The sequence below is a fragment of the Lasioglossum baleicum genome, chromosome 6, assembly GCF_051020765.1.
Source record: "Lasioglossum baleicum chromosome 6, iyLasBale1, whole genome shotgun sequence".
In the NCBI taxonomy this organism is placed as follows: Eukaryota; Metazoa; Arthropoda; class Insecta; order Hymenoptera; family Halictidae; genus Lasioglossum; species Lasioglossum baleicum.
The window spans coordinates 8,027,192-8,051,625 of record NC_134934.1 but is presented as its reverse complement, the minus strand read 5'-3'; the positions used below and the strand labels follow the sequence as shown (position 1 = coordinate 8,051,625).

The 24,434-nt window shown below is 48.8% G+C and overlaps 1 protein-coding gene across 7 annotated transcripts in view; it reads right to left on the bottom strand.

Annotated features, from left to right (window-relative positions):
* The window catches only part of Pnt (ETS transcription factor pointed), a 162,387-nt gene that overhangs the window by 63,099 nt on the left and 74,854 nt on the right, over nucleotides 1-24,434 (bottom strand). Inside the window, exons 1-2 of one of the 7 annotated variants that reach the window (XM_076425396.1) lie at nucleotides 7,373-14,495; nucleotides 5,286-5,676 (exon numbers count right to left, since the gene is read on the bottom strand). The exons of 4 other annotated variants lie outside the window; for them this stretch is intronic. In XM_076425396.1, coding sequence (XP_076281511.1) covers nucleotides 5,286-5,391 — 106 coding nt within the window. In that variant the 5' untranslated portion in view covers nucleotides 5,392-5,676; nucleotides 7,373-14,495. Of the gene's footprint in view, nucleotides 1-5,285; nucleotides 14,496-24,434 lie in introns of those variants that run through there. 2 more of the 7 variants (XM_076425394.1, XM_076425397.1) reach the window with 2 other exon arrangements.

Sequence of the window (24,434 nt, the reverse complement as noted above, 5' to 3'; positions counted from 1 at the left end):
ACGATAAAGAACCAGGAAGATTTTCAGCCGGCTTGTCAGCAACAAGTGGCAGCGGAGCATTGTTAGCCGGCGATTATCAAGGAGCCGCGTGTTTCACCGAGATAACTCGCAAGCCGACGTGTGCGTCCCGCGATAATGTCGACGGCATGCCTGCCCAACTTCCTGAGGCGCTGCGACCACGACGGATCCGTCGACGGATAGCTCCATCCAAATGAAAACCGCTTCAATTCTGTTCGACGATCACCTAAAATCTTCGCAAAAGTCAAGATCATTCCGGAAAATTGCAAATACCGGTTCGCACAACTTCCTCTCACACTTTGAGTACTCGCTCAGCGGTTTCAAAAATACTCTCGCATTTTGCAGTTCCCACCTAGACTCGCTACACGAAAATTCCTTTACCGAACGAACAATTGCGTCTCCCATTTTTGAAAGACACGAAGATGTTAGTGTTTAACGAAGTCTAGAGAGCGACGTTATAGTGAAAGAGGGGGGATCAGGGAAAATGTTTTAACGAGTTGGTAGATTGCGTTGAGAGCGTTTTACGGGCATAATCCGAGAGAGGGACTGTTTGAATTGTGGCGAGGTTTCTGCGGTTCGATAGGTTCGAGGTAAATCGACGGCGCCGACAGCGACGAGGCAGGATCGCGCGTCTCATGGTCCAATTATCGTACCGCGGCTGATTAGCCAGAGCTGGTGGCTCTCTCTCTCGTTGGTCGTGGCAGATAAAGCGGCCGATTACGGTGAATCGGTTATCGTCCTGGCGCGTTTCGTTGCAAGGCCGCGCCGCAGTTTTTCCACCGAGAGAAAACTCGCCGCTTCTGCTGGGAGAACCTCGAATATTATTAAACGTGCCGCTAATTAACGAAGACGATTGCCCTGCCCCCTCCCTCGTCCCGATCCTGGCGTACCCCGCGAAGATAATGAACCGATCGAGACACGACCACCGTTTCACGGCTCGATTACGAGGCGGATTTCGAGAACGTTACGTTTCGGTGGGCGTGGTGGCTCGTAATTGGCCGAGATCGATTGCCGATAATAGATCGGAGCTCTCGATCCTTGAGCTCGAGCTCGCTTGGGTCCGTTGAGTCTCGGCTTGGGTCGCGAATGGACCCCCTTTATCGATCGGTGGTTCGATTTTCTTCGATTATTTGCGCATGATAAACCGAATTCTGTCGATCCGCAACGACCGACTCGATTCCCCGATTCCATATTTGTATTTGCCATTTTATTCCCCACAAGCGAAAAACAAAGAGCTCCTCCTTTGAAGATGTAAAACTGGGGCAAGATCAATTCGACGGCGGATTTTATGCACTTATGAGAAATATCAGTAGATCAGATGCAAGACAATGGTCGCATTGTTTAGGTTGCATTATTCCAACTCGTTAAGATTATTAACACATTCGTACCGGAGGATGTACACGCGTTTTTAGATTCTTCGAACTTCTGCCTTCAAATACATGGTTTGTACGTTGTAAATGGTTCAGTTGATCTTCGAATATGTTGTAACAGATGTTTCGAATTATAGTATTTCGTTTATAGTAGGAAGGGTATCAAAAATGACCCGATGTGTTACGGAAGGAAATAAATGTCTCTATAGTTCTTGTACCTTGGAATCGATGCACAGGCAATTTTTATTATGCATGAAAATCTAGTGAGTCTAGTGAGCGATCTGACGCAAAGTTCAAAGTTCCTCCATTGAAAAATAGAAACTAGGGCAAGGTGAACGAATGTCACCGAAGTTCGGGAAGAACCGACGATTCCCGAGCTTCCCCGATCGTTTCGCCGTCGTGATAAATAACGGGTTGACATTGATGATCGGAGAAGAGCGCGAGTGTCAAAGAGATCTGGACCACGACCGATCTCTTTGGTAAACGCGAGGCTCTGCCAGGCCCTCGAAATAGCGTCGCGAGTCTCGGAACTCGGAAACCGAGAGGTTCCGTGAAAGAGATCGATCGCGACCAGCTCTCGGTGCCGGACTCTTTGGTCCGAGCGATCGATTTGATTGACCGACTTCGACGCCGCGCGCCGTAACGATTATTAATAGAAAGCGGCGATATATTGTTCCAGGACCTCGGCCGGCTACGGGAAAGGTGAAATTGCCAGGGGAGATTGCACGAACGTTCGATTTCTTCTAGCTTATCTACACGGTTCTCGATCCCCACCAGAACCGCGGCAATCAAAGCGAATCGACCCGACTTCATCCGCGGGGAAATTGCGATGAAATAAACATCTGCGGACCAATGATTGCGGGTCGACTGTTTCTCGCGAGGCATCTTCGTGATTCCACGAAAAAAGAAAACCTGTAAAATCCTTTGGAGGTCACTTCACTCGAAAGATTTTAAATTTTCTCGTCTCGAAGCTCTTCGACACTCTTTTTGCTCGCTCGCTTGGCAATAATTATTGCTACGTAAAAGACGTAAAATTCAAAAACTGCTTAGTTCAGAAAGTGTTTACTTTGCTTCTCTGTTTCCGCAAAGGTCAATGATGGAAGAGAGAGAGAGAGAGATTTAAAGGGCGTCGGCTCGAAAAATTTCAGGACGAGCTCTAAGAAGGCACCCGATGTTCGGGAGCAGGATAAAAAACTGCAGAGTTATTAAAGATCGGGCAAGGGCGGCCGCTACCGGTTTCTCGAACTTACTTATCGAAATGCTACCTTGCTGTTGCCGGCTACGGGCAGTTGCACGCCGCTCTACCGCGCCGGCAAGCATCGTCGCTCTCTCGTTTGGAGCTGTTATTAATTCGCGAGGTCGCCGGGGCGGTTTTCGTGGTCGGGAGACGGCGGTAATCGACCGAGGGGAATTACACGCGAGCACACGTTCTCCCTATATTTCCTCTCTCTCTCTCCCTCTCCTCCCCTCGACCTCCGATCCCCGGTTTCTCCTTATCCGCGATCAGATCGAAATTGCTCCGGCCGAAACCGCAATTAGCGCGGTGAATTTCGACGCGAGAACGCCTTTCCCGAAAAATCGCAATCGGGGCCCGGCGACGACACGGTGTGTCCCGGGTCTCTGTAATTTCGCGGCCGATCGATCGTTCGTTCCGCTCTGGGATCGCGATCGAGATCGAATAGGAGATCCAACGTCGATCGGGGAGAGAACCTGACTGGCTCCGGCTTGCCGGGACTCTCGGTTCAGGAAAGAGAGCTCGACGCGCGAATCACCCTTCGGCTCGGTGATATCTACATGAACAAAACGGATCGAGCCATTCGCTGGAACCGGTTGCCAGGAAGAGCCGCATCGTCGGATAGCTCTTCTCCGCTCGAGATATATCCCCTACTTAGGCCGCGTATATGCTCGCTCTCTATCTCCCTCTGTTTCTCTCTTATACCGCTGTAATCCACCCGTGAGATTTATCATTAACCCGCGTTTCAGCAGATGCACTCCGAGCAAAACTCGCGGTGGAAATGACCGGGCACGCACCGACCCGATATCAACGATGCCGAGAAACGAATCGTGGCTCTCGTTGGTCGACGAGCAGAATTATTCAATTTGTGCGTTCCCTACGCGGCCACGATAAATACCGGGCTTGTTAGCGAGTAAGTAAACTACACCCTGCTCCGCTCCTCAGGAAAAACCAGCTGAATTCGGAGCATTGCCTAGGCCGGAGATCTAATGTTGCACAATTCGTAGAAAATTCAGGCAGTTTATGCGAAGAAAAAGTACAGCAGTTTGTTAGACGCTGAAATCGTTTAAAATGGTGGTAACCATGTGTATAATTGTTTAATAAAACTATAGAATTCAACAGCTTGTGGCTCTTTTCCAATCAGACAGATAATTGTCTTTTCAAAGATATAATAGCTAAAGCAGACCCAAAACGCAATTGGTGATCGACTAATAGCATTGATGAACGTTCAAATAAATCGAGAATCAATACTGTTGTCGATGCATAGTAGATAAAAGAGGAAACATCATGTAGCAGCTGCGTCCAAGTTAGAAATCCACGCGGTAACACGATTTTCACGGGCGCAGGGTTCTCTCCAGTCGACAAGCAATCATTACTGCGATCTTAATGAGCAGACTACATATCCGTACGCTAATTCCTACCTTCATAAATCACTCGATACAAATAAGAAAAACCGTGACAACTTTTCCCGTCGACTCGGAAACATCTTGCCGTAAAGATACACAAGAAAAAGCTGTTCATTTTCGCCAGCGAATATGTTCTCCTGCACCTCGGCTTGCAAGTGTCGCAAACTCACGAAGTAGATTTAATCAACTAAGCTGAAAATCTGGAGACGTTCAGGCAGAGGCGCTTCCGTTATTTAAGGAACCGTGTTTTCTAGAATCGAGCGAACAGAGGGAGTGGAGTCTGACGCCGAAGAACCGGGAGCGTGTCAGGGTCAGAGGTCGACCCCACCATCGTCGAAGAGTCCCTGCAACTGCAGGAAGCGCGCGTGCAGCCGGGACGCAGGTTGCCGTTGCACTCCTGCGGCGTCGACCACATCTGCCGCGATCTGTCGCCGTCCGAGTCACGTAAACTGGTCTTCGAGCTAATCCGCAGATACCGAAAGTCAGGGCTAGTCCTTGGCGTGAAGCGTGCCACGGGGATTAGTGAGATTCATCGAGGAAATCCTCACTCGCGATCACTCTAACAGCTCGAAGACCGTGTACCAAAACTGTATCCTAATTAAATGTCACGCGACGACAGAATCGTTGTTGTCCGGTATATTGCTCAACACGAAAAAAGAGACAAACGTAGCACTGTCTGTGGTCCTGTTCGAATTGGGAACGATTACGTAGCTGAAAGATGTCCAGTTAGGGCCTAAAGTGAGGTCTTGACAAATTGGAAGAACAAGGGTTGGAAAACTAAAGTAGACCCCTTAAACCTGGAAAACTCCATTAGACCAAATGATACGAACGTAGAAGAGTACCTGAAAATTCTGTCGCATTTCGTTCAAAGCACCTATTAATTATTGCCGTTGGACAGAAGACTCTATCATACGCGTACAACTGACGCGACAGGGAACGCGCTAGATCGCCGTGTCTCCGGAGCATCCGAGGTATCCGGAACACGTCGGCAATGTTCGTATTCGATGAATCCGAGCCGGGCCGGCCGGCCGAGCGGAATAGCTCAAGTTCCTCGGGTCGGGAAAGTATGTCTCAAGCTAGACGTCGACGAATTCGACAAAGAAGGGAGTTCCTAAGTGTATGTACTACCGTTCCTCCTAGCATCGGACAAAAGGTAACGCGCGCGTCGTCGTCGCGGTAACACGCTCGGGTGAGGCTCTTCGGCCGGGAAAGAAAGAAAGGGGACTCGGTGGGGCTGGTGCGAGGTGGGTTCCGTACCTCTGGGCCTGGCAAAGGACTTCATGGCCTTGATTCCCATTCCGGCATAAGCGTCGCCGCCGTAGTCAACGTACATGAGTGCTGTCCTCGCGTGCTCGCTGTACATGCACGACGGATCCCCAGGCTCGCTGTCATTCGCTCGATCCCGCGCACACAGGTCGCGCGTCACTGTGGTCGCGGTCGCGTGGATCCGCGATGGACGGTGCTCACCGGTCGTCAGGACATTGCGAGAGGATCCACGTGAGTTTCCGGCAGCAGGCAGAAGTGAGAGGACACGTACGATCTTCTATCCCATGCTCGAGGTTGCTTGTCAAGGATACCGGAGAGGCCTCTGCTCTGCCATCGAGCTGAATCGATCACCGACGACACACACCGACGTTGATTCGAAGCACTGTGGATCGTTACGGGAGACGATGGAGAGAGATCTATCGACGGTCTACGACACTGGCTTCCGGTGGTCCAGAGTATAAATCCGCGACACTGTCGATCGCGCTCCGCGAGACGATCTCTTGCGTATCGACGCTTCGACGGTCGAGGAACGGTTCCGGAGAGGAGCAGGTGAAACGATCCGCGAAGAAACTGGTCCGGGAGTCCGAGCTGGACGCGCGAGGGAGAGCACGAGGCCGAGAGGCGCGTGTTGCCGCGAGAGGAAGCCGGTCCCCGCGCGCGCCGTGTCCACCATGTGTTTGCTATCAATTCATAACCGCGACCCGCGGGCTATTTCCGAATACCTGCTTGCGCAACCGGCGCGCAAACGGCTCATACGGCGAGGGAGGACAAGGGGGGGGCCCGGCGAGAGGAACCAGAGGAGAGCGAGAGGAGAGAGCGCGCCTTCAGGAGAGAGAGGCGAGGGGACCACCGTCGAGGATGAGGATGAAGAGGTGGTGGTAGAGGAGTGGCGGGGGGAGGGGAGCAGAGAGAGAGAGAGAGGAGAAGTTTCACGCGGGTGTAATAACGCGGCCGAGCTCCGAAAATACGAGGACGCGTCGCTCCGGGATACGCTCCAGTTTGTCCGCAGCGAGGGCGCCGCTTCTGCTCGCTTTTGCCCGCTTTCGTCGTTTCTCGGGTTCGAGGGATCTCGGGTGGCACTGGCACACACGTTGCTCTGCACGCACGTATACACACAACCGAGTTATAACGAAAAACGTCGGATGAGAAAAACGGAGCACACGCGCGACGATCGAGATGAAGAGACTCGCTCTCGGTTCAGCTCGGGCCGCGAAAGCTCGCGCGGCGAGATATACACCGTTTGCGGCCGCGCCGGTGGATTTTTCGGAGCGGTTCGGATCGGATCGAGGGATCGAACGATCGAGAGCGAGAGAGAGTCGGCTTCTTCGGGCGAAGCGCCACCGTCGAGCACGTACGACCGCGTTCCGCAGGTAAGTGCGTACGCAAGGAGAGAGGAGACGAAGGGCAGGAACTCGCGGGAAGCAAGAAGAGGTAGCCGAGTGAGAGAAAGAGAGAGAGGAGGTAGTAGAGGAAGAGTTCGCGAACGCGAGCCTCTTGTTCTCTGTCTCTCTTTCCCGACGAACGAGGAGGAGGAGGAGGAGGAGGAGGATCGGCTGATCGCGTGGTGGAGGAAAAGAACAAGAGAGGAAGACGCGCGACGCCGCGCCGCGCTGTGCGGCACGAGAGGGGAGCAACCAGAGTTTACTCGAGCCGACAAGGTGGGGCACGCACGCCCGGCGGAGGTAGACGCGCACTTATTTCTCGTCCTTCGTCGAGCTGAATCAACCAGATTCCCCGCGATTCCCCTGTTCGACCGGAATCGGCTCGAACAACTCCCCGCGAACAAAGATGCTCCCTTTCGAAGACACGATCGTTCCCCGGAAACTCGAGACGAAGCGGCACCGATCGCTGCGCGGTGAGATCGCACTGGATCGCACCGAAGGAGCTCGAACGATCCCGATTCCAAAAAGTCGGCGAAACCGACGAATCGGAAGACAGAGCAGCACCACCGGACACCGGTCGAAGACAAAGAGGCGATCGGTTGAATCGAAAGGGTGAACCCGGAGCGGGGAGGTAACATAGAGAAGAGAAGAGAGAAGAGAGCGGCGAGAGCCACGGTCGTCTCTCGGAATCCCCACCAATCGCGGTGTACGCTTGCTTGCCTAGCCTCGCTCCTCGCTTAGTTTTATGAATGAATACTCTCCCGTCGACGCGGCAAACTCACACTGGCGTCAGCACGCTGGCGCGCGACTCGTCTCTCTCTCCTACCATAATCGGCCGGTCTCTCTCTCTCTCTCTCTCTCTCTTGCCCTGATCTCTCTCCTCGTCAATCGTCTTTCCTCGTTCCGCGAGGTTCTCGCGTCTCTATCGATCGCTCGGCCGCTCCGCACCGCTCCGTTCCCGTTCCACCGCTCGCCCCTATAAGTCTGTCCTCGTCGTGGCTCTCCTTCGCTCGTTGGCTCCGCGATATCGCACGCATACGTCGTCTGTCGTCGTCCAACCGCTTACCCGGCCATTCATCTTATTCGCTCGGCCACAGAGAAGGAGCAAAGAGCAGAAAAGCAGGAGCAAGAGAGCCAGGCTTCTCCGTTCTCGCCGTGTTTCGTCTCCGTCCGCTTCCACCCGCTCGCGGAACACGGTTGTGTGAGTACGAGGTCTCTCGCACGCACGCGCCACACTCGCGCACCATAGCCCGCTCGCTCCTTCATTCGGTCCGCTCTCGGTTCATTCATGCCGCGCGTCTCAACCGGCTAACCTCCTCTCTCACCCTCTCTCTCTCTGTCTCTCTTACAGGTCCCCCTCCCTCAGACATTCTCCTCTAGTCGTCGCTGACGTCGCGACGCCCGCCAACAAAAATACTGCACCCCAGCATCCAAATCGCGACATCGATTCTCCGCGCAGGTTTACCTTTGAAATGCAGTCTCTCTGTGCAATCTACGGTGTGAGACTGCTGTCGGTTTTGATATCCTGTTTGATTTTTGCTGATAGTAAGCTGGTGTAGATCGACACGGTCTCCCTAGATCGAGAGAGACTTGGTTAGATCCCTCTTCATAGGGCTCTTGCGGTACTTCGAGCGGAAGTTTCAAGACGATCGATCGGGAAGGATCTAGAACGTCTCGGGCAAAATTTCTTTTTGTATAGCTTCTCTACCGAGTCTAAATAGCGGGCTCGGGACGAAACAATCATTTCCCTGAAGTATTAATGCCCTGTACTATAATGTCAAGGCTTATCTTACGTTGGAACCGAGTGTCATACACCGACAAAACACATCCCCGCTCGTGTAATTTGACGTGAAAGTTTTTTTTCTGGGAGACGTGGGGCTCGACGCGTGAATTGAGAAAATCGCAGAAAATCGAAGAGAGAAGTGTTAAAGAAACCGGCACGGCAGTTTTTTTTGCGGCGGAGCGTAGATTCGCGTAGAATACGAAGGGTTTTATTAACGGCGGGTCACGCTCGAGCGACGAACAAGTTTTCCAGCAGCGTGGCCGGCGGGTTACGCAACGAGTGTTATTTCGCGTCTCGTTGCGGACCGTTTTCCCAAGAGAGCAGCCCGATAGAGATCGTTGGAAGAAGTTTCATTCAGGTTTCCGAGCGAAGCGCACGGAAGTGGCCGCGTAATATCACGCAGCCCCGTTTCAGCGGGAATAATCGACGAGAACACGTAGCATTCGGCGGAGAGGCAGCGAGACGTAATTACGTGCAACGCTCGAACGCAAACACTATTTAACAACGTCGGTAATTCCTGGCTGTCCCTACTCTCGTTCGTCTCTCTCTTTCTCCTCCCTCTGTCTATCTCTCTCTCTCTCGGTTCTCCTCCCACTCTCTCGCCCGGCGGCGTTGAAACGCGCCGGGGCCGAGAGGATGCTGACGGCCGAGTGTGATTAATGTGAAACTTCTTGCTCCCAGGCAAGGCTAAAAATTTCTTACGGGACGCATTTCCGGCAGACCGGAGGACCATTCATAAACTCACCTCGATAACGCTTGCCTGCTGGCTCGATACTTCTAGGCTACCTTCCGCCTCTCTCCGAGGGACACGCGATTCGATCGCGATATCGATCCTCTGGCTACCGATCTACCCGTTGCATTCAAATTTCTCGCGAGATCGTCACCGATAGGCTGCCAGACATCTCAAGAATTTATGGAACGTCTTCGAGCGCCTGATCGCGAACTGCTCTGTGGTGCACCGAGGCCACGCCCACTCACAGCGCTCTACGCAGAGACAGCGTGATAAAACATATTTTCTATCACTACCTTTTTTTGATGTAACATGTAGAAACGATGGAGATTGAGAGGTAAATATTGCCCCTTGTGGGCCATTATTCTAGCTCCAAGAGCAACAATGCCACGCCTCCTAAGAACAACGGGGTAAACGTCTTTCTGTCATTTTCTCTGACCTTATTTGATTTGCAGTACACATGGGCACGGATTTCCACGTGGGGAACTCTCCCGGCTCCGTTAAAGTCGGGAGCTCCGAAGCCACGCCCACTCCAAGCTACAGCGTTCGCTCGAGAAGCTTCGGAGTTGAAAGATCCGCGCAAAGTTGATAGAATCCGCCGTATTTGAATAGATCAAGAAGGATTTCGTCGGGTCGATGCCCGCGGAAAGTTTCCGCGAAGGGGGCGTGGCCGTTACCTCGCGGAGTAGCCAATTAACGATCCGGAACGGTCGCCTCCCATCAGAAAATTCTCGGATTAAAAAGCGACGCTGTCGATTATCGTCGCAATTAGGTTTTACTGCGTTCTACAAAGTTGTGTTAGAATCGGAATCACGGTTCTAGAGCCTCTCCTCCCGGCGTATTCAAGCAACCGGTTACGCGACGTTCGCATCGATAAATTTAATGGTAAGTTCGTCCGCGCGAGCTGGATCCCGCTTCCTAATCACGGGCAACAGGTGCGATTCGCTCCGAAGACGATAAATTCGCGGCTCGGAGGCAAGTATACGGGCAACGAGCTTCTTCGCTCTCGGATCGGTCCATCTACGAATGATCTTCCTCGAAGAGACGCGAATTCAGTGGCTCGCAGTTCGTAAATCGTTGTCGGAAGCATGGATTCGAGCCAGTCGAGAGCTGCTCGAGTTCTGCGAGAGACGGAGAGACTGCCGATGCTGTATTATTAAACGGGCAGCGACAAGTTGATCCGATTTCTTTTATTCCGCGATCGAACTGGTTCTATGTTTACACTATCTGCCGTGGGAACGAATTCGACCGAGATACTTACTACCCACGCGGAATTTCTTCCAGGGCGCTAATCGTACGCGATACTGTGAAATCCGATTAAAAACGAACGCCTACTTTCCGCTCTCGAATTTACTCGCGAACTTAGTCAACGGGAACCGCGAGCCACTTGGCGTTCTACGTGTGCATTCGAGGAAGTTTCAAGCAGCGTACAGACCTTTTGCAGGGCACAACAATTTACGACGCTGTTATACACGATCAAAAATGTAACGGTGACGCTTGAGGGGTTACGCCACCCTGATGCGACCGAAATAACATCAATGTTTACGAATTTTTTCCTCCAAAAGTATGAATGTGACAATTTTTTTATGATGATATATGGTTAAGGCATACATTGAAGGTCATTCTGTAAATATTTCACAAAAAAATATTAAAAAACGTGTAGACGTTGTCACGGATTGCGATGCCCAGGGTTGTCTGAAATTTAAAAACTCATGATTTTCTTGTTCCTAGATAAATTATCTATCGTGTAGCATAGGATTTTTTTGATACGATATCCCAATTCTTTATAACAGTCGCATAAATATTGATTTTTTTGGTAAAAATTGGATTTTCATTCTCATTTTCCTCGACTTTGTACAAAAATGTTTTCTTCTTTAAAAAACCCTGTGCTACACGATAGATAATTTATCTAGGAACAAGAAAATCACAAGTTTCTTAATTTCAGATAACCCTGGTCATCATAATCCGTGACACCGTCTACACGTGTTTTGACGGAGGAACTATGCAAGAAAACGAATAACCTAGCCATTTTTAAATATTTTTTGGTGAAATTTTTACAGAATAACCTTCAATGTATGCCCTAGCCATATATCATCATTAAAAAATTGTCACATTCATACTTTTGGAGAAGAAATTCGTAAACTTTGATGTCATTTCGGCCGCCTCAGGGTGGCGTACCCCTTGAGGAAGATTTTCGCGAATTTATTCGGCGGGAACCGTAAGCTCGGACTACTTGGCGTTCTACATGTGCATTCTAGGGAGTTTCAAGTAACTTACAGAATTTCCGCAAGACCGAAACCTCGCGACTCTGCGACACACGACGAAAAATGAGCAAAACAGAGGCGCATGAAGGAAAAATTACCTGCGATTTTTGGATCTCTAGAGCTCCGGTAGTTGCGAATTTAGTCACGACAGGTCCCAAGAGTGAGTGCTCGCGATTCAGAGCTATGAGGAAATGCGGGGAATTCGAGTTTTCGAGCCGTGGCGGGTATGCCCCGTTAAAGTTCCCCGCGGAAATAGCCTGCCGGTGCGAGTTCCGGCGGGTTGTTCGAGAACGCCGCGTGTACCTGGTCCGGAGCGGTGGCGCGGATATATTATTCGCCCGCGGATGACCGAGAACCCGGAAGGCAGCGCGCGAGAAAATCGTAACCGTCGATCAAGAGCCGTGGATATTAATAAAGGCGGAAGGGCGAGGAACGAGGAGGAACGAGAACGGGCGAGCGAACGAGCGAAAACGAGAGAGAGAGAGAGAGGGCGGAAGAGGAGCAACAAGAAAGATCAACGACTAGCCGGGCCGGCTTCTCTACGGAGAAACACCGGGATTACCGAGAATAATAAGTCGGGAGGTGTACGAACAGGGAAGAAACGACACCGGATGGTAAAGAAGGACAAGCGGGGGGAACGTAGAGATTCGCGAGAGGTACCCGGGTAAAGAGAGCGAGAGAGAGGATGGCCGCGAGGAGGAAGGAAGCTGTGCTTGCCACCAGGCTTGTCCGGCCAACACCTATGCTGATCGAGAGAAAGGGGAGAGAAACCAAGAGAAAAGAGAAAGAGGAAGGGAGAGGGAGAGAGAAGGGAGACCGCGAGAGGGAAACAGTCTGTGCTCGGATGGAAGCGCTGATACAGAGCAGAAGCTGCTGCTGTTGCTGCTGCTGCTGCTCGGTGCTGTACGCTTCGCCGAAGGCTGGGCAGGTTTTTGCCCCGCTTTTTACGCCGTTTATTATAACTAGGAAGCTGCTGTCGGACAAGATACGCTCCGATCCGCTCGGCCCACAATCCATCGCGCAGTTGCTCCCGATTTTCGGGCGGCCTACTATCCAGGTGTCTCGCGACACTTCTCAGACACATAAAGTTACCCAGTGCGAGCCGCAGAGCGATAGGAGATCCTGCCAGGTTCAGATCTTCAGCTTCTTAATCTGAAGACGATTTGTGGAGGTTTCGATCATGACTACCAATAGACCGCGAATACTTATGCAAAATAAAAGTTTTTTCCAATTGTGAGATTCCGAACAAAAATGTATCTCCCGTCTACTAATCGAACTAAGTCGAAAACAAGGGTTGCAAGGGGAAGTAGTATAGGTTGAAATCTTCAGTCTCTTAACATGAGGCGATTAGTGAAGGCTTCGCAATAAAATATAAAAATTTTCCAATTGTGAGAAACTGAACAAATATAATATGTATCCCCTTTTGAGCTAACAAGGAGGGGTCACGGTGGTGGGGTCAGATATTTTCTGGATATCATAAAATTAAATGTTGATTATCGCGATAAATAATGAGAATTTTCAAAAACGCTCGGACATGGGTCAGCTGTAGACGCACCAGAAAAAGATTTAATTAAAATCGACGACCCCGCCACTGTGGCGTCTCGTAAGTCGGAAACAAGGGTTGCGAGGGAAAACTGGGTAATAATTCTAGGGGAAGATGAGGGAAGGCAAAAGGACGATAAGAGAAGGAAACGAGAAGGAACAACGGAAGACGCCTCCTAGCGAGAACAGCTATCGGGTTACGAGCCCGTGAAAAAAGGGAGACGAGTGTTTGAAAGAGGCGCGCGACCGAGAGCAGAGCGTGTAGTTAACGGAGGCGGGATGGATAGCGTGAGAACGCATAAACTTATAAGGCACGAAAGAGAGACCGAGGACGGGAGGATACGGAGGATATATACCGAGGAAAGGAGGGAGAGGCATGCTGACTCCTTTCCTCGCCGGTGGAAACTGCTCCTTAGGTGAACCGTAGGATAGCCGCCTATCCGTAACACGCCGCTTCCTCCCGTAGAGAGAGCCTTTATACCTATCTTTTTCGCTCATTTATCTCGCGTTTTTGGTTTTGCTCTTTTTTCGAACAGCCGCGCCGCGCCGCGAGATCGGCCTTTTCCCGAAGACCTGCCTGCCGGAGCTGCTCAACCGAGAACAGAAATCATCCCAGAATTCAATACCGTCCACGCAACTTGGAATTAATCCTCCGTCATTTTTCACAGACCCCAGGAATCTCGTACGTGTGTCCAGCCGCGATTTCCCCTGGTCAACTTCCGTGTTCCAGTCAGCAATATTGTTGTAACGCATCTGTTACAGCCGAACAAGTTTGGTACAGTCGTACCTTGTGCTGTATTGTTCGGTTGTTCAACGCGGAAGATCGAGATATCGGTGAATAAATCGACGAACGCGTCGGCTTGAGCCTCGGCAGCAAAAATGCAGCGGCAATTGATCGATACCTTTTCACTTATTACTTGTATCTGGCAAGAAGATTAAACGTTTAAATGGTAGGCTTTTTATTTGTACTGGTAGCGGCCTTCAGAGTTGTGGTACTTTATGAGATGCATTCATCCTCTGACAAAGTGTCAAGATAATTTATCAATGACGATTCACCGGTTTTCTGAATAATTCCGGTATACGTGACAGCTGGACTACGGATCTTAATGCAAAATAAAAATTGTACCGATTACAATGAACAGCAGCCAAGAGGAAATTTCATTGCTCCTTTAATCATATTAATCACAGCTGGGACTTATATACATTGGAGCTCTTAAATTCTGTTGATCCGTCTCCTGTTTTAACACTACACCTATCACCGTCGGTCAAATAACCCATTATAGATTTTCTATTTTGCAATTATTGAAATTATAAAGGTGTTTTTATAATTTATATAAAAATTATCTCTCGGCTGAAGGGAGGCCAGCTAAATATTTCCTTTATTTTTAATGGCACAAAAAATATCTATGGCATAATTTAAATGGTATCGAAGGAGGAATATCACAGAAGAATAATTTCTTTTGTCCGGTTATATTTTTTCACAGTTTTTTCAAGGTCATCGTTATTTTTTTATCGGGAAAACTTACCTTTTTTCTTCCATCTTGTTAATGACTTAAGCATATTTAAATGTATTTTTTCAGCCGCTATAAGATGGAATAAACAAAAATAAGTTTTGCCGATAAAAAAATAACGATGACCTTGAAAAAACTATGAAAAAATAACCTGGCAAAAAATATTGTTCTTCTCTGATATTCCTCCTTCGATACCATTTATAAATTATGCCATAAATATTTTTATTGTGCCATTAAAAATAAAGGAGATATTTAGGTGGCCTCCTTCAGCTGAGACACCCTGTATATTGTGAGAAAAATCGCACAATTATATTTATTTTTATAATACTATACAAATCAGTCACTTTTGACGGTCGGTAGGCTTAGTGTTAGATTGAACCTACTCGGTTTTATTAGAAATGTGAAAAAATCCGCTGTCTAGTGAAAGAATTAAAAAACAATGTTCAGGTGTAAAACTGTAAAGTTCGCCTGAAATTGAAATGAGTAAGACGATCGTAGAGTTTCGGAGGAAGGAATTGGGAGCAGGTTGGCTCGAAAGCGAGAGAAGAAAAGAAAATTGGTTAGCGAGTCGAGCGACTGGTTTCTAGAAGAGCAAACGGACCGAGCGGTGTAATTTCGGGCCTGAGTCGGTTACGGTCGAGTCCCGGGCCTTTTCGATTAATTAAAAGAAGAAGGAGCCGCGACCGAGAGCTCGGCTGGTTCGTGAGCCGGAGAGTTTGGCCGGGCAGAAATCACGGTCCCCACGAAATCGTGCAGAAAACCGGAGCGGAAGCATTAACGAGAAGAAGTCACGGTTACGTGGCCGTGGGCCATGCGCTCTCGCGCTCGGGGTTACCGGAAGTCGAGTGACCGTAGCGGGGCAGGTGAGCTGCTCGATCCCTCGATCCTCCTCCCGTCATTCTCTCTCTCTCACTCTCTCCCTCTCTCCCTCTGTGCGCGCTGCGAAAGAAAGAAAAATGGAAGGAGGTCCGTAAAGGAAGTGACGTCGCAGCGAGTGAGCGAGCAAACGAGCTAGCAAGCGAGAAGCGAGACTCGTTCACTCTGCAATGGGAGAAGGTGGTGTGGTGCGCGCTCCACCTTCTATCACCTAGGAAAACAGGCCGTAACTCTTTCCTGTACCGCCGCTTCTCGCGTCCGACAATGGAGACTGCGCGCGAATCGATGGGATCCACCGTGCTCCACTTCGATCGAGATACCACCTCGATTCTTAGCGGAATATCGATCTTCCCGCTGGCGGACTCTTCTGCGTGCTCTGATCGACGATCGAGATGCTCGGGGCTAAATCTCCCGTGGCTGAGAGCGCTCTCGCGAACGCGGCAAGGTTTTTTCTACGATGCGTCGCTATGTGATAGCAAACAGGCGAATTTAGTATCTTTGTATAGGATCAAAATTTTGTAAATCTTATCTCATCTGTATATTAAATGCTCGAGCTTCGTGCCACGATCCCACAGCTGAGAATTTCAAGCAGATACAGCCGCTCGTGGTAAAGATTTCATTTCGGAACAGAGATTGTTTCAACGAAGGCGATATATCGCAGGGACTCTTGAAGAAGCGCGAAATATTCGCGAAAAGTGTGACGCGTGAAATCACCGAAGAACGCCCTTTATACAGGATCAGAATTTTGTAAATCTTATCTCATCTGTGTATTAAATTCTCGAGCTTCATGCCTCGATCCCACAGCTGAGAATTTGAAGAACGTCTTCTTCAGTCGCTCCACTTTACGAAGATTTCATTTCGTAACAGAGATCGTTTCAGCGAAGGCGGCAGATCGCAGGGACTCTTGAAGAAGCGCGAAACATTCGCGAAACGGTCGCGTAACATTCGCGGGAGGTGTAACGCGTGAAATCACCGAAGGACGCTCGCTTTCTCGCCGAGACTTTCGGCGGGATTGTGCGAGGGACGATCGGGCCGGGGCTCGGGCGCAGTCAAACGATTGTCCTAACGACAACGACAGTTTTCTCTCGCAACTCAGCCGATTATTGCGGCACATCGGTACGCGGATCGTTGCGTGAAAGTCCACCGTCCGTCCGCCCGTGCAAACGAAAGAGAACGAGTGTGAGAGGGAGAACCGAGAGAAGAGGAGTCGGGAACGAGAGGGAGGACAGAGAGCGAGAGAGAGATGTGGTGGAGGAGGAGGAGAAAAGGGAGGACGTCGAGGGAGAGGAAAGGAGAGAAGAGGCGACAGTTTCCGGTCTCCCTGAACGCTCGTTCACTCCGTGGCCTCTATCCTCGTGTGCTCGCCGCGAGCATTTGGCAAGCCACTTTTCCAATGCCCTTTCCGATCGACTGACCATCCGTGATTAGCCTGTCGCGCCGTCCTCGGCGACGACGCTTCCGAATTCGCTTGAAATTGGCTCAGCATTGTTCGAAATTGTCTTGACATTGTTTTGAAATTCTGCCTCGGGTTAAACCCCGTCAAAACAAAAATAATTAATTCGAGGGGCGTTTCCAAAATTTGCCTGTATTGTGTCGTGTGTTTCCTTTGCTTTGTACGGTTACAGTGATCAAAACTTCTCAGTCGTTCACAATCTCAAGCGGACATTATCGTGTGATTCTAGTAGCTTGACGAACACTCTTCGGATGAACTCATAAGTTTGTAACAGTACTGTGGCAAACTCATTTCACGAGACAAAAAACGAGACTTCCTCGTATCGACTTCCATAAAAACGACTGAATAATTATAAACCTCGCCGAGTTCCTGTTACGTTCCTGTTACTCCGAGTTTCGTAATTAAGTTCTGCTAATTTTCGTTGATGCACGAGTACCAGTGTTTGTAACTATTCTGCGAGCACAGTCTATTAATAATGTCCGCTCGGAGTAAAGAGAACGATGCTCGAGCAAACCGCGGTAATGAAAATTAAAGTGACCCGTTCCCGATCGTTAACCGTAAACCGCGGAGGGAGTAGGATCGTAGGAAAGTCGTAAAGAAGGTATTCGAACGAATTAGACGGAGAATATATGATTCCGCGATTACGCTCGTTTCCTGGAACCTACTCGCCGATGTTCCCGCTGAAATACCGTCGCGGTGCAGGGCGGCGCAAGCCGGTAAAACGAGAGGTGTTCGAAGTGCCGCGGTACAGGGAGTCAGTGTACATAGAGTCGCGCGATGAATAATGCACAGAAGCGGATTATCCTCGAAACGAGTTCTCCGCTTAACTCCCACGCGCCTCGGCTACCTTGAGACAGGTGTTCTATGCGTGCGCCCGATAACCGATAAAGCTCGTTGGCTTCGCGGCTATCGCGACGAATACGAGAAAGGTGTCACGGAACGCTCCCACGGACGCTTCTTCGAGTTCCGACTTCCGGTTCCGAAATCGATCGATTTCGCAAGGAGAAAACGAACAGAGAGAGAAGAGAGAGATGGAGGGAATTGCGTAGGATGATATTGCGGGATTCGAAAGCGTAAAAGGGCGACCAGCAGGGCCCCGCTAAATGCCACGAGCAATTAAACCATTCTGTCGATTAATTAGCGCCGATTGGATTCGACGAACCCGCATGATTGATCGACTTTATCGGTGCGCGACAAATGAGTCGACGCTTTGTCCCTATGTTCCAGGATCCTGTCTACCCAGGATGAATCCCTTCTTCTTCTTCTTCTTCTTCTCCTCCCTTATCTCCCTTGTCGATCATCGAAAGCGAGATCCACCGGACGGACAATCGCGCCGCGTCTTTATTCGTTTCTTTCACCGACGCGGAACGTCGCGTCGCCGACCATCATTTCCTAATCGAATCCGACGCGACTTTCGTGCGATTAAACGTTGCGCAACCTGCAGCAACACGCGAAAGGAAAAGCGACCCGATTTCAGAAATTTTCCGCCGAAGTGCACCGGCCATTTTTTAACACTAAACACATTCAAATGACCGGCTTTACATTTTGGAATATTTCATAAATGAGGTAGGTCGCATTGAATAAACTTTTTAATTATTGAGAGAAAGGTTGTACGATATTCATCCTCGTTTAATTTTGACGCGATATTATGCGCGGTAGAAGGTTAATAATATTGTTTAAACATCGACCGACCTACTGTGTCATTTTGATAGACGTACCGTGCTATTGTTCCTCCTTTCGACGAGGGGATGAGCATGCGTACGTTCGATGGATATATTTTCTGAATATTGCTGAACGTTCTGTTGAATTTTGATGGACAAACGATGCCGTTCTCCCTTTTTTGTAACGAGGGGATGAGAACGCGTCAATCAGTCAACACATTTTCTAAACACCGTTCGTCGTTCTACACTATTATCACGGGTAAACGATGCCATTCTCCCTTTATTTAAATGAGGGGTTCAGAACGCATACTATCAGTCAACATATTTTCTAAATACCGTTCGTCGTTCTATATGATTATGACGAGCGATGCCAATCTCCCTTCTAACAAAGGGACGAGAATACAGGTATGCATAAGCATCATGTACAATGCCTCTTGTATGTCTCATTAGTAGACTGCGAATGCAAAATGAAACTTGCCTGTATTAATTGCAAGCCACCGAAGCTACGTAGACATTTCCTTTCCGACTTGAAAGCAACAGCATTTTTAACACTACACCCACCACGCTCAAATAACCGGTTTTAAATATTTTCCAATTATCGAAATGGTAAAAATCCGTTTACGGAAAATAATGGAATAAATTTCCTTGTGCAAGCATCCATTATAATGAAAATGGCAGACCTCAGTAAAAATTTAGTGTTGCCATTTTTATAAGGCAATATTTACCAGATACCTTTAATGCTTGGTAGGTTTAGTGTTAAATTCTTCAGATATTTTTACTGTTCTGCATTCGATTCGCTCATTTTTCCTCGGGAAAGCATACATACAATTCGCTGTCCATTGATCAGCGATTTTAATGACGCTCTTTTATAGAAAGGGCCAACAATTCCCACGATCCAGCTGAAAATCTCGTCGCCGAGAACCTCGATCTTCGAATCTTGTAAATTAGTACGAGGAATCGACGACGGGTCGACGAGGCAAACGGCGCCGTCTCGTTTTAATTTCGGGACCAAAGTCTCGGGAGAACGAGCCAAGAAAAAGAAAGAGGCGAGGGAGAGAGGGGGCCAGCGCAAGAGTGTAGAGGGAGAGAGAAAGAGAGGGAGAAGGGAACCGCAGAAGGGGGAAGGGAGGGGGCACGTAGTAAGCGTAGTAAGACACGACCGGAAGTTCGAAAGGGGAAGCCCCTCGTGGAGGCCGGGGAACCGGAAACGGCCGAATGCTCGTCACGAGCCTCGCCGACCGGCCCGAAGAAAACCAGCCAGAAAGAAACAGCAACCGAAGGGAGAGCAACCGAGAGACAGACAGAGAGATAGAGAGAGAGGAGGACTGGCCTCGGAGCGGTGCTCGAGGGAGAGAAAACGAGCAAACGAGAAAACGAAAGGATTTTACGGGCAGAGGCTGCTAAACGAGCTGCGGATCAAAGGGCGGCGTATTAATTGATATTAATTGCTGCTCGGCCTCTTCGCTCTGCTCGTTCAACGTTTCTGCTCTATCTCTCTCTCTCTCTTTCTCTCTCTCTCTCGATCTCCTGCTTTTCTGGAAAGATTGTGCATCGTCTCTGTCGAAAATAGCTCCCGCAGCGATCTACATTCTTCGATTTTTCATCTTGGGAGATCGTCGTAAATTCGCGGGACGAGTGGATCGTTTTCGATTCTCCGAGCGGATTGGAAATAATAGACGATCGATGTTCTCGGGCCAGGGGTCCGGTCGATAAATCGTGGAGGAGTCGCGCGCGCGTGTCCGCCGGCTACACGAATACGGGCCGTGTACGACACGATCAATTAACAATCCCTGGACACGGTCGCGGCGGTCCGTCATAAAAAAGAAGCAAGCACAAAGAGGAAAAAGACGAAGGAGACGGAGGAGGAAGAAAAAGTCCTGCACGCCTCCGAAATATGTAACCGACACTTCGGGAAGACGTTGTGTTCCGCAGCGCGACGAAGACACTGTACACCGACAAACTCTCTCTCACACACGCACACACATACATATCGGCCGTGTACACGCGTCGTTCGACAAAAGCCCGTGGAGAGAACACGATCGTGTGGCCAACACGGTGGGAGTATGTCCAAGAATGAGTAATACGGAGCCGGAGAAAGAGAGATAGGGTATGCGCGAGAGCAAGAGAGACAGTGAAGGAGACACAAAGGGCCCAGGGACCGAGGGAGAAGGAACACTAATGAATGACTACAAAAGGAACAGGTACAGAAGAGTGAGAGAGAGAGAGAAAGAAGAGTGAGAAGGATGGTCGCGGACAGAGACGGAAGCAGTGAATGAACGCCGAGGAGAGAGAGAACGTGCGCTATACGTCGAGGAGAGACAGAGAGATGGAACGTCGACGGTAGCACGCACGCCAAAGGGGATAAGGGACGTCACACGAGGGTGAGCCAGCACGGAGAGGAGAGTTATTTTGGTGCGTGTATCGAAATCAGAATGCAACAAGTGACACATGCGTGCCTCTACTGTCGTGGCCAGAAACATTGCTTAAATCTCCAGCCCGATTCTCCCCTACGCCCCGTACAGCGAACATACGCTTCTAACTTTAGATCCGCCATCGGGAACTTGACAGACCCGGTGGGAGCTTTGACACGCTTCCATCCCCGCCTTCCCCAGTCGCTAACGAGATTTCTGAGAACGACCGAGCTGTCTCCAACGGAACCGTCGATCGCCATCCACTCTCGATCATCGCGACAATCTCGCCCAAAATCCTGTCGAACTCTTCGATTTCATGCGAAATGTATAGCTCGTCGCTTCAACCCTTAACCCTTATGTAGCCAACCAAAATGTGTCAATTATTTAAGACCTTTTCTATTTAACATATAAACACAAATTCTCATTTTGTAATATTTTTAGAGGAACATTGACAAGTTGTTGAAAGAAATGCTGGAAATAGGATTAATGTGTACCCAATGTGAATAGCTTTTGCATGTAATCTTAGCAATTGCAATTTTTTCAAAATCTTTTCTGCGCGTTATTTCGTAAGCCATTTCTTCTAACTTCTCGAAAAAAGTCAGGTCGTTTGGTCCGATTTTTAAAAAGTTTCGAAAGTCGTTCGGAAAGGTTCGTCCGCAGCTGTATATACTTTTAAACTTCGCGATAAGTATTCGAGTCTGAAAGTGCGATTTGTCGGGATTCCGAGAGCAATTCCGGATCGCGTTGATTCCGTGCTGCGATTGAAATTCGACGAAAGGATGAAATAAACGCGAGAGAGAGGATGATCGATTGCCGTGGAGGTGTTCCCCGTCCCGAAACGCGATGTTCCACGAAGACGAGGCACAGTTAGCGAGAACGAAGCATTCGTATGCAGCGTGCCGGCCGTGTAGACGGATAGGCGATCGTGCCTCGCCTGGCCGGTTCGTCCCGTTCATTCACTAACTCGCTTCGTACTCCAGTACATTATTGTTAGACAACTGCCCGTTTCCGGCGCTATCACTTCTACGTGTTTGTCATATTTTTGTCGGCCATTATGGGACGACCGGCGCGAACGAAACGCGGCTCCTTCCTTTTTCCTCTTTCCTCTTCCCTTCAAGGATCTCGCGAATTTTCGAAAAGAAGTTGCGTCTTCTGAATTTCTCAAAGATTTTCTCCGAATCCGGTGAAAGAACTGTAGTTTCTACTTTCGATGTATGCACCCGAGACAGAACTATTGAGATAGTCACTAAGAGAAGGAAAATGCCTCTGTTGTAATTAGATCATTAACTATATGCCTTTTTACAAGTTTAAACCATTTGGTCATTAATGACCTCGCTGTTAACGCGACCACGTTAAAATAAACTGTAAATAAATAAATGATAATATTATCAGGGCAATATTTCGTAATTTCTCTTCGAACAGAACATTTCAACATTTCTCTGAAAAGCTGTCTATTAATAGGATCATTCCAGGTTGAATTCCGCGCAATAGTCGAGCGTAAAAAGTTCGTCTATCGTTTACGCCTTTCATAATTATTCAATGACAAACGCAGAACCAGTTCATTATCTCTTATTCGTAGCTCGAGAGCGTACACCTGATGCAGATAACGAATATACCCACGGTGGCTCGTAGTGTTCGCCGATATTCAATTAGTCCGTTCCCCTGTAATTTGTTTCGTCATTGTATCGATTAGAAAATTACACTTCGATTGAACATCGATATCATAGGTATCGTAGGTACATTTTTCAGCTCTATAAATAGTATAAATGACGGTTTTACGTTACAGGAACTGAACGGTATTTAATTACAAGACTGCAGATTTTGTGCATGTGTCACGAAAATGAGTAGGCACAATGTAGAGCAGTAGACAAATTAACAGAATGTAAGAACTTCAATGTACCAAGCTCGGCTTATTAAATTTATGAATAGAAAAACGAAACTTCTATTTGCCTTCTGTTTCTTGCAGTGGACGCGGACAATTTTTATTTTGCACAGACATCCACAGTGTATTAACACTAAACTTACCACTGTCGGTCAAACGGCCGGTTTTATATTTTTCATTATAGAATTACGAGATTGCTGACATGGACATTGCAATAAAAATTGCACGGAATCTAAATAAACGGAGCCTTGTCATTTTTATCAGCTAAAACATTTTAATCGCTTCCGGTGCTCGGTAGGTGTAGTTTTAATTACTGCAGATGGTTCGTGCCACGCAAATTTTTTCAAAAAATATAGAAACAATTACTGAATTAGGTTATGGCATTACGAGGCAAGGAAATGGTCAGACTATACAAGTGTTTGAGCCTGTTATGGTGGCCAAACTTGGAGCGGAAGTAGACGGACGCTTTGTAAAAGCTCGAAGCTCGAGGGTATCACGTAGGAATCGGTACGTGACCGTTCTAGTTGGTGGACGATCGGCTCCGCGTTAAATTCGCCCCAGAATCGGGATCAGGATCGGGATCACGGGGACCCTGGTTTTCGCGATCCACGAAGCTCGACATTACGATGTCGATCTCACACCTGAGCAGGAGAGCGTGCATTTCGTGTCGCGCGGTAACAGATCGTTTCCGGTGGCCGCGGAGCCTCCACGCCGGAAGAATTATTCAATGGCGTACTCGCTAACTGCGACTACTCGATAGATCGCTCTGCGCCGATACCGGCTGCCGAGCCGAGCGGAGTCGAGCCGAGCCGAGCAAAGCTGAGCAGAGCTGAGCTGATGAGACACCATCTAACGGAACGGAACCACGAGCCGAAAACCTCCGATGCAAATGAAATCGCGAGGAATGCCGACGATCAGCCGCCTCTCCAGTTTTGCGTCTATTCAAATTTCCTTCGTTCAATGACCATGGACTTTCGAACTTCCTCCGCGTGGCCGAGCTATAGTTGGCACAACTTTCTCACGATTTTCAGAATCGCGACCACGGTCGTGATTTTAACTTCATTCACGCAGCGATCGTGATTTCTTAATTTAGAGCTAATTTGCGTGCTCACTGTCGTTCTAATCCCCAATGACTTTATTTATTATTCCTTACTGTTCCTCATTATTCCTTTTCTTTGTGCGGTGTAACTCGCAACTTTGTTTTGATGTCGTTCATATAAAACATACGGGTTATATCTCTGTAACTCGCGCGAGGAACAGTTATGCTCTCCGCCGATCAGAAGCGATTACGAAAATCACGAATCACGAACGAACGTACGCCATCCCTAATTGTCACACATTTTTTTTGGTAACCCTTCTGCGGGTGTGAAAGAATTTCTGTTGCCCAGAGTTTCTAAATGTCAGGCTCTAGGTACAAATTAACACTGGAATTGGAAAGTGATGGGGAAATGACCCACTTTAAATTACTGGGATTTTATAATCGTCAATGACACGAAAGAGCCTCCGTGCAAATTTATTCAGGCGCATCGATTCCTTTATGCACATACTGCCGTAACAATCAGTTGGAATCTCGGTAACTTCGTTTCTGTAAGTCATGTAATAATGTCAAATCTAGTCGCCTTGATCTCTCGGTGAGATACTAGCT